Genomic DNA, 10,732 nt, shown 5'->3' with positions numbered 1-10,732 from the left:
ATCTAATGTTCCACCTACACCTACTGGCATGCAGGACTAGCGGAGGTTATTTACATTCTTAAAGGCACCTGTGATCTAAATTAATTTATGCTGAGTCTTAACTGAATGCACGACAACACCTAGTGTTTAATAAAATTAAATACAGGAAGACACAACTGAGTGGAAGAGTTTTATTCTGACAGGTTCTCCCCCTTCGGTGGCTTTACATTCAACCTTACATTTGTGTGCTTTCCAAAAATATTCTTATACACATTACAGCTACCGTCAGAAAGAGATCCCCCATATTTTGATAAGAGGAGAGCATTTTAAAACGGTATCCAAAATACCATTTCAAATGTTGCACATTACTGTGAGGTAAAGAGAGAATGAGCGAGCTGAGCTGCTTAACTCAAACAATAAATAAAACACTACAAAACACATTCAATCAAAAAGACCCTGAGAAAAACAAACACACTCCAGGGAATAAAAATCAAACCAAACCACTAATTCTCCAAGTTAAAACAAAGACTTGAGTTAAATGTGAACTGTTCGTATGTTGCAACAACACACACAGTAAGTAATTTTTATGAGACTGTGCTTCTTTTTTGATTTATATCGTAGATACATGATACCTGCCTTTGGAACAGCATAATTCAAATGAGTCCCTGATTAAAATGGTAAAACTATGGTTGACAAGAGCCTGATTTTGGTAAAATAGAATAAAAATAAAAACTCTGAGTACAAGCCCTCATGCATCAATATATTTTTTAAACTTTTGAATCTTTTTTTTTGTATAAAAACCACTCTGCTCATCAACACACTCACCTCGTAGAAAAATATAATATTCACCAAGTTCTCACCAAATGTGCAACGCTTGATTTTCCCTCTTCCCCTAGCTTACAAGCAAAGCCTTTGTTTGCACTTCTCTGCTCCATTTACTTGAGCACGGTTTGGTTCTCTGGAGCTGCCATCTTCACCGTCCTCGCCTTCGTTGTTTTTCCAGCTGGCCTTCAGAGGGGTCAGTTCAGGTGCGATTATGTCTCCATTCTGACGTGAGAACAGAAACAACAGTGGTATTTGAGAAGGGAGAATCGAGTGTACACAGCACTGCCATTAGCATGAGAGACATTGCAGCATGTCAGATATTGGCTGAATGTCAAATTAATGTGGACACTCTGCGGCTGTTACTGTCTCCAGCCACACCTCTCTCTCTCTCGCTGTCATAATGCGTGCAGCTTGTACGACACTGCAAGCACTCTGACAACAGTTTGCAGAAGTTTAATTCAGAGGCTGAATGTGCCTCTTCCTGCAACTTCCTTTAACTCACAAACCAACTTTATTTTATTAATTTTTTTACATTCCAGTTCTTATTTTAGAATTTAAAGTCCTTTGCTCTTTGAAATGTGCATTTTTATTATTATCTTATTATATCAGTGGCATAAAATGAAGATAACAGCATTTATCACAATTATTCCCAACTGTGAAATGTTTCTGGGCAGCTGGTCAGCTGTCAGTCCTCTTCTGGCTTTGGCGTTTTACATCCTGTAACAACTCCAGAGGAAAATATTTGTCTCTCTAGCAGCTAATTGCTAAGCTATATGGAGCGGCTAGCTGCTAACACTGTCGGCTGCTTGGTGCAGGGGAGCAGTTAGCCACGCACCGAGCTTTTAGCGTTTCTTTGTGGAACAGCTTGCGGCGGAAATGGATGCTCTGGAGGTCGTGAGAATGAGACGCTACGTTGTGGACCAGGCAACTGTTTGAACACTGTCACCACCTATAGCTGCTTTAAATCACCTAATGATTGCCTACTTTAGCCGCAGCTTTAATATTCACTGCTTTCTTTCTTTCTTTCTTTCTTTCTTTCTTTCAGCTGTGACAGATAAACAGTACCTGAGGCTTTGAGAAGTTCTTATCCATACACCATTTCACAAAGTGCTTCTTGGCAGCTTCAAGACTCTTCACGTCCGTCTTCTTACAGTAGACCCTGATCAGCTGCTCAGCAAACTGTTCTGGAAGAAGTTTGGATACCTGCAGAGAACGACATAGCTTATTTAAAATATGAGAATGACATTCCCCCCCCCCCCAATTCAAATTAGTAAAAATAAGAAAAAAAATCCAATCCTGAGATTTTTGCTCTGACCTGATTCTTGCGTATCTTGATAGCTGTAGTTGGGTCATCCTTGCAATAGAAACGCACACTGTTGATGGGGTTTTTCTCCTTCATGCCGTAGTCCATGTAAATTACCTTAAACAGAAGGAAATGTTTTTAAATCGAAAAAGTGCAGGAGTCACCTATCAAATTAAATGATGATCAACAAAACTGAATTGTCAGCACAAAGGAATTCACTCTTTTGGGTCTTTAGACAAATGGAATGCAGGAAACTCAATTAATAATTAAATTAAAGACTCACATTAACTACAAAGTCCTCTGGCTGGAGACTGACATCTTGGGAGCCACTCTGAGGGTTGGATCGAGCCAAGTCGGCTTCCCAGCTGTGAAGAATTGCCTTTAGAGAACAACAAGCGGCAGATTCAGTAGATAATTCCTTCTCGGCACCATTAAATGACAATTAGATTTTAGAAATAAACCATATATTCAATCGTAATATTATTAGCTGTGACAATCATTTTTACAATTGATACTTTTAAACAATTTAAGCAAGAACATTTGGTCACTGTGGCTTTAAAGTGACAGATTCAAAGACATTTCCAACCTACTTTGATTTTCAAATCAAATTCATCAACAAAATAATTTCACCTGCATTAAAATACAGTCTTAGAGACAAACACACACCGGGGTGACATTCATGGGTTTTTCCGCCTGAGTTTGGCCCAGACACTTGTAGAGGTGCCGACACACAACGTTGTGCAGTATCTTCCTGGCCTCCGCCAGTTCCGGAGAAGAGGAGTTGAGTATTTGTTCAAACACACTATCTACAGCAAATGAAGCAAATCAAACTCAGTGAATCATAATTTATATCAAACGATACCTGCTCTCTTCGTCTTCATGTTCTTTAAACATGAGCTAACGACACACAGTGTCCACTGACCTGTCAGCTTGGCATAGGCCGGCATGTCGTCTATGGCTGTGGATAGAGTGAATATTTTCCCTCCTGTGCCTTCGATCTTGATGTATTGATCTGCCTTTAAAAAGGCCTCTGAGATCCTAAAGGAACACGCCCAACATTTTATCACACGTGCTGACAAAATATGAAGAGTTAAACCTTGAATCGAAGCCAACAAGCTACATCAGGAATGACCAGCTACTCACATAACCTCTATGATGCTGCCCACTGTGTGCTGGTAGGCTCTTCTATGGAGCGAGTTTCTGGTGTGGAACATATCATACAGATTTCCCACCTCCTGTTAAATAAATATCAGTATTTTAGTGATCAACTTATCATCTAAATGGACTGCTGCTCAATATTTGGTCAAAAGAACGCTGAAGTCAGCACCTTGTCTCTAGTGCAGATGTTCTTTTTCCCGTTAACCTCACACACCCGGGCAAACTTTAGGAAGCGACGATGGTCAAAGTTGTTTTGGATGCCCAAGTGGTGGCAGTCTCTGAGATGAGACAATGTGGAGAAAAATGTGAAAGATAGGTTTAGATTAGACTTAATAGAACATATGACATTTGGAAAATGATCATAGTGAGACCAACCTGGAAAAGTAGTCCCACTTATCCACATCGATGCCTGTCATTTTGTTGGCCACGATTTCGTAGAGGAAGGACTTGTCTTCTGGACGGCCTTTATACGGCCACTGACGAGACGAAGCGCAACAGCAGAGTCAGCTAAACAGTTCATATTTGTTTAAACATACAAGGTATAGGCCTCTGCTCTGCATGAGCAGTACAGTGAGTGTTGGTAGACGACAAGCCATGATTGCCGAGGTGAAATCAAACAGAGAGATGATGATAGAGGGTTATGGGGGGTAGGCAATGTAGTAATTTATATACATATGAAAGCAGGGACGCTGCCGACTGCTTTCACAAAGGAATAAATGGCAGGTACCTCCTGGTCTGCATTAGTGTCCAGTGGTCCAGCAATTTGCTCCTTAATGAAGTCCAGGTCTTCAGGCAACACAAGGCCATGCTGCTCCATAACTGGCTTCAAGTTGTTGTCTTCCACCAGGTAGTCAAACATGGCAAGAGAGGCAGCCTCGTGCTAGAAGATGTACAGACACATTAATAAATTAAAGCTAGGTACTTTTATCATCTGTATCGTTCAAGGCCCTCCCAAATTAGTTCACGTTATCAGCCGGTTAAGCCCATCCGTGCCAGGTAAGACTCTCTAAATCTGGCGGTAATTACTGGTTTGCCAGAGTTTATAGCAACTAAAAGTACGGCAGAAACCTTTCATAAGCATCCAAGAGAAGTTTATGGTGCTCCAGATAAAAAAACAGAAACTTGGCTTTCAGTTGAAACAGTATAATCTAAACAGCAAGCCAACAACTACATGGATTAAACTTGTTGAGGCTTTTCCTCGTTGGAGAGTGAAAGAAGGGATTCAGGGCAAACAGGGCTGTCGCCTTAAGACACACCAAACCTGCAAAGAGCTACTGGCAATGAAGGCCAACTGTGTCAGGACCAAAACGTTGCACTTGAAAACACCACAAAAGACTAGCGGCAGTAGTCTGCGTTCATCCTACCCTCAGAAGTACCATTAGCTATGTAGTTAAGAAGCTAGCAGGAGCGAGAGCATGTTAATAAACATGTCTTATGTCTTATGTCCTGAATCAGAGTGTCCAGTTGCTCTACAGATTTATGCATGTTCAGATACTGCTGAACTTGTAATTGTTTAGGATCAGTTCTTCTCTTCGTGCACCGGTTCTCTAAGCTGTTTACTCTACAAGTTTAGTGTGAGAAAGGTCAAGGAAGCCCTATGAAAACAAAAGTGAAATACTTTACTGGTCAAACCAAAAGAGCTTATCTGAGTTTCAACATGGCGGGATGGCTTATCTCTCACGTTTGGCAGACATCAGCCCGGCGGTCATAAATTATATAATGGTCGTGTGCTTGGTACCTCTTATCAGTTATCCTTATCATTCTGGCCACACTGCAAGTGCTTATCTAAGCAATCAACTATCAACTCAAAAGGACATTAAGGGCTTTGTACAGTCAAGTCTTGACCTGAAGTCATTGTAAGTGCTATTAAAAAGCTTCTGTAAACAGGAAGCTAATCATTGTAGGAATTCACTCCTGGTGGTCGAGCTGTAAAAGACTTTGTTCAAAAAGAATGAAAGTTGTTCAAACGGTGTCCTGATAGTCAGTGACTGATGAATGTCTGATAGGTAGAGCTATTTTTTTTTTTAAACTGCATGCCAACATCTGTGCTAAACAGGTTCCACACCTCAAGGTCTTTTCTAGTTACTTTTCCAAAATAAATGTCTGCTTTTCAAGGCAGTAGTTATTATCGGTCAGTCTGACATTTCCATTTGTTCCCAAACACCAGATATAACATGGTCAGATTTTTTAAAACACCTTTCCAAAAGAGAAAGCTTTGAGATTTGTGGCCAAACCAGTTATTATTAATTATTAATTGCCGTAATGCAGATGATTTGTTATGCACGTCTGGGCTTGTATGTTGTGGTGAATCAACGGGCACTTATTCACTCCTTGGTGGCCAAATTGTTTTTATGAATCATAGCATCAACAAAACAGGACAACGTCTCCCTGGGGTTGATACTGCGTGCACATGACCTCATGTTTTTTTCCACCGAGCTGTTGCTTTAATTGAACTCTCAAGGGATATGAATCACAGTGTTTATTACCTTCCATGTGATAGTTGGACGTGCTTTAGGGATGAACATGCTATCAAACATGTGGGAAAACGGTCCATGTCCTGGAAAGAGAGGTAATATAGTTTGTCACCTTTGAGATACTTGGGCTTTATTCCAATCTGATCCACTGTGGGATACATTAAAGGTTTATCATATCTTACACTTTTACTCATCCCCGATGACTACAGGCATATTGAACGCTGACCAGTGGAAATTAGTGTCTTTACTATGAATTTTTTTTACAACCAAATTCTTGTAGTAGTGCAGATTCCCTCAAAATACATCTGTACAATTTATGTGTTTGATCAGTGTTTTGTGTGCTCACCAAGGTCGTGGCAGAGCCCGGCGATCTGCACACAAAGGATGTCTCTGCGAGAGATGTGGAGATCAGGCTGTCTTGCATTCAGAGCTTGTACAAGTTGTCCCGCCAGGTAACCCACCCTGGGCCAGCACAAAAGAAGAAGAGCAACTTATTCCAGGCAAGGTAGAAAATTAAAATACCACCAAGCATCAGGTACAAGTAATTACTATACTAATTAAAGTTAAAACATTTACATGACAGGGAGTGAAACACAGACTTTAGCCAATGGTTGGGGGATTAACGTGGTCATGTATCATCGACCCACTTTTATTATATGCTCCCCGACTCTCTGCACACATCACAACAGCTACAGCCCAACAGGAGGCCACGTTTTCTAGCCACTCAGCAGTATATCGGTTGTTTTGCACTTGCATCACTTACTATTTTTTCCTCCCAATATTTCTTCAACTCGACTGAAACCATTCTAATAAAAGAGTTTACATGGGCGACTGTTTGAGAGGACACAAAATACAATGGTCTAATAAGAAATATTTGTTTACATCAGTCACCATAGAGCTTTTCTGACATGTCCACTGAAGAAGACATTTTTGTGCCTAAACTTTATTTAAACTTTTTTTTCCCCCTCCCGCTCTGTTTGACTATTAATAAATCCTAAAGTATAATGAATCACCTACATTTTTAGCCAACTTCTGTATATAATGCATATTTCTTTTCATAACTCATGAGCAGTAGACCACATGTATATAAAATCACGTGACATAAAAACATTCAAAAACGGGTCAAATCTGAGGACATTTGAGGACAACAGGAAGCTTATCTGAACAGCGGACCGATGTCGTTACATCAGCCATTTGTATTCTGATTGAGCAATGACACTGTTTATTAGCGTAACACTAGTGTGTGTGTGTGTGAATGCAGTAACTAATGGCTTAAAAATAAATAAAATACAGGAAACTTCCAAATATAAGTTCTTAATAATTACTGTGAAATCCTTGGTACACTGCCATCTTCAGTGAATGTCTACGTGAGCTGTGCATGTGTGTAGTGTGTTAAATCCAAGTGTGTCACCGACGTACAATAACCAAGCTATAGTGTAAATCAGTAAAAGTGAGTCGCAGGCCTGCTTTCAATGCGTCTTGGGCCATTTCACACCATAGAAGAAAATCCGCAAAGTTTGTTTACATATGCTAATTTAGCATGGCGAAACACAGGTGCGACGCAGATTATGTGAGATATGATTTTCTTATATTGAGGACAAAGGAATAAAACAAACCTCAGTGTGTTTTGTGCAGCGAGGTGTTTGCACGTGAAAGCTAAGATAAACCTGCTGAGTACTTACTGTTGTGACTGTCATGTCAGCCTTATGATTAATGCTCGAATAAGTGACTGAATGGTTTTAATAGGACATTGTTATATATTCAATGAGTGGGTACTCAGCTAAAGCTACATATTTTAAGTCTTTTGAAGCTACTTCTCAGTGGTTGGACTTTTTTATTTTGGGTTTGTGCATGAAAGCTCTGTTGAGTCTGTTAAAAAAGGCTGAAGTTACTGAAGTGGAGAGTTTTGGTTTTAACTAAAATGCAGCTAATTGAGCGTAAAGTGATTAGAGTTCCCTCTCTAGCATCGCCACTCTCTGGTCCTGTTGGTTTATCATTTGTTTTCAGCCATTTTCATACTGTGATATTCTATTCTACCCTCTCAGGTTCAAACTGCTCAATCTTTTCATTCAATAAATTTGAGAAGTTGAAACTTTTCTTTGATTTGCGTTGTGGCTTGTCATTAAGGGGTGACGGTGGGTCCAAAATAACTGAGAACGTACCCAATCGAGTGTTCAAAGCGGTTGTGGGAGGCTCCGGGAAACACATAGTAGGCCCCTCCGAGCTGCTTGATATTTCGCAGCCTCTGGAACTGAGGTGTGTCTATGATTTTGACGAGAAGTGGGTGCAGCTCCACATGACCGTGGATGGGATCATTAAACACCTGGCAGCAGACGAGGAATGGAAACACAATTGGGAATAATGTTAGTCAAGCAATGATTTGACAGTGGCAGTGTGCCCAGTTCCATAAGTGGACTGAAAGCATTTTTCGTCTGAGTCACTAGGACTGAAACCAGAACACTAACAGTAGGGGAGAGCCGGGACAGTTGAAACACAGGACGGATGAAACACTGCGATTTCCTCGAAAACCACTCACGTCATATGTATCAAACTTTGTCAGCACGTACAGCACGCAATGGCAACTAAACCCGCGAAAAAATTTCTTGTTTACGTCATGCCGTTGTGAAGTTAGAGTCGGAGAGCTGTTTTTGAGTACGGTTTTGAATTCTTTCGTGCGGTACTTTTTTTTGACTTACAACTTGTATTTATTGTTTCATGTGTCTCTGTAATGATAATACGACAGGTGTATTAGTACTACAACACATCCATAAGTGTGCAAGATCAGAGTTTTTTAGTTTAAGGACAAGATAGGTTTAAGTGGCAGGAGGCGCTGTCGGGACGATTGAAACACTTGTTTCAACCGTCCCGCTACACTGATCATAGGAAAACCGCTACGAATGTAGTCAAACTACGTGTTAAAGCATTCAATAAAGAGTGTTTTGCAATAAATAATAAAAACATTTTTTGTCCTTAAGATGTGTTTTCGATGTTTAATAGTTATTTAATGATATGAACCTACAGAAAATGCCAAGAAAAATATCCTGTTAGAAAGATTACGCAAAATGCGCATAGGCTTATCGCTTATTGTTTATTGAGCGACAGAACAAAAATGGTTAATATGGATCTTTAAATTACAAAATAAATTTCAAAATACGTTTTTAACAGTATGGACATAAGGTACTTGTCAAGCATTGTTCATAAAAACAAGCATTAGATGAATAGTCGCCGTTTAAGCTGTTCTGTGTCATCTGTCCCACCCCTGTGTTTCAATCGTCCCGCGTATCAAAGTCATTTTTTACCTAAATCATTCTATATTTGTACCGAATAACACATTGTACTAAGAGAACACATATATGAGTTGGTTTTTACACACACAAAAAAATATATCTGTAACCTTATCTTTGAAAACGACGCGTTTAACTGAAAAGTGTTTCAACTGTCCCGGCTCTCCCCCACCTTTATTTATCGATCATGTTCAGTTTGAATGAGAGGAAGCTTGACACACAAACATTCTTGTTTGACTTCCACCAGTGGAACTAGTTTTTCTTCATTTCACAACACACAGTCATCCTCTTTGATACGCTTTTAGCCACCAATGCTCCTTGTTATGTCTTATTTATCTCTATGGCCTTGAAACTGAGATGTGTGTTGTTACCTTCTTTGGCTCAGCCTCTATCTGCCACAGCTTCCTGAGGCTGTGCAAGATCTCCAGACGGTCACCCAGACGCCTGAAGAGAAAAGAAAGAAAAAAAAAAAAAGTCAGTCCTGATATTGCTGCAGCTTCAGAGGAAGAAATCCGGCTTTTGTCACATGTCCCCCAGTCTGACATTCATGTGCACTTACTTTATGCCAATCTTCTCCAGGTTAGCATCCTCCAGATACCGCAGCCCGACACCTGTGATTCCTTGCTCTGAATAACAATGTTATTCACATGTTAGCTTCAACGTCACAACATACAGGGGACAGATTAGCACAGGAAACAAACAGATTAGAGATTTAAAAGCTCGCCAATTTAAGTAGGAGCCTGAAAACGCACCTTTAAATGTAGCCTCCCATTCTTCCAGACCTTCTTTTCGGAGGTACTGACACGTTTCGTCCACTCCCCATCGCATGTAGTCCGAGTCCGCCGGAAGAGGGGCCAGTGACACTCTCTTCTCCGGCGTTTTGAAGCCGTCACTGGGGCTGGACACGGCCTCAAACGGCCTTTTTCGATTCTCCATGTTGAGCTGGTAAGCAGGCGGCGCCGCGCGTAATTTATCAGAGTAAATATGCCAGAAATTAGAGTCGACTGTGACAGCTGACTCTGCAGACTCTGTAAAGAGGACGCTTGAAGGCGGTAGAAAGCACCCGGGTTTTGTTTCCTTGCCGGGTGCGTCAAAATAAATCGTAACCCAACTTCAATTTCCGGTTATTTATTTCAAAATAAAAGTTTACCCAAACATTGCTCGAAACCATTACGTAGGAATAAAGAGTGGATGGGACACACTGAGGACAAGTCATAGGATACTGACCGCCTGAATTAAAGAGGAATGCATTTGGGTGCTCCCTTTCTAACTCTTACGTGCTCCTTCTTCTATTTTGTACATATGTTATAGGCTCTGCTCCGTTTTGTGCAATATTTGTACATAAGCCTACTTGTATTTTTATTTATTTTTTTCCCAGTAGTTTATTTATTTATTTATTTTCGTATAAACACTTTTACATTCATTGCTGTGACCACGGGTCCTTTTGCTAGTTTATTTTATTTCGCACCGTGCTTCCGGTATGTTATTCGCTGCTCGTGATCAACTTGATGCAGGCATTGACTGGTGGACCTCTTCCGCGTGACCAGCGGGGGGCGGGGCTAAATGTGGGGAGAGTCGACGCCAAAACCCCGCGTTACGTAACATGAAGCGGCCGTGGACAACATGGAGAGGTGGCGTTTATAAATCATTTTTTGTTTACTTATTCGTTTTAATCTTTATGAATGGCTTTATGTTGTACACACGTGGCC

At 40.6% G+C, this 10,732-nt stretch overlaps 1 protein-coding gene across 1 annotated transcript; it reads right to left on the bottom strand.

Moving 5' to 3' along the window:
• Window positions 1–156: 156 nt before the first annotated feature.
• LOC311493883 (deoxynucleoside triphosphate triphosphohydrolase SAMHD1-like) lies at window positions 157–10,054 on the bottom strand. The gene is made up of 16 exons (XM_084552687.1): window positions 9,776–10,054; window positions 9,583–9,649; window positions 9,395–9,467; window positions 7,902–8,062; window positions 6,086–6,201; window positions 5,752–5,822; window positions 3,993–4,145; window positions 3,641–3,741; window positions 3,435–3,543; window positions 3,251–3,342; window positions 3,030–3,145; window positions 2,774–2,913; window positions 2,391–2,486; window positions 2,120–2,224; window positions 1,870–2,007; window positions 157–1,026 (listed from the first exon to the last, which is right to left on the bottom strand). Exons 1-16 carry the CDS (start codon window positions 9,957–9,959, stop codon window positions 877–879), a joined length of 1,872 nt encoding a protein of 623 aa, XP_084408813.1. The 5' UTR covers window positions 9,960–10,054; the 3' UTR covers window positions 157–876.
• Window positions 10,055–10,732: the final 678 nt, after the last annotated feature.

The sequence above is a fragment of the Chelon labrosus genome (genome assembly GCF_963514085.1).
Source record: "Chelon labrosus genome assembly, chromosome: 10".
NCBI classification, from domain to species: domain Eukaryota; kingdom Metazoa; phylum Chordata; class Actinopteri; order Mugiliformes; family Mugilidae; genus Chelon; species Chelon labrosus.
This window is presented reverse-complemented; position numbering and strand designations above follow the sequence as displayed.

Bases quoted from the DNA above. Each gene is read 5' to 3' on its own strand.
- LOC311493883 (XM_084552687.1), bottom strand. From the start codon at position 9,959: ATGGAGAATCGAAAAAGGCCGTTTGAGGCCGTGTCCAGCCCCAGTGAC. The intron at 3,742-3,992 runs GTACCTGCCATT...TCGTCTCGTCAG, and splicing joins ACACTAATGCAGACCAGGAG to TGGCCGTATAAAGGCCGTCC. The intron at 2,225-2,390 runs GTGAGTCTTTAA...CTTCTGTTTAAG, and splicing joins CAGAGGACTTTGTAGTTAAT to GTAATTTACATGGACTACGG.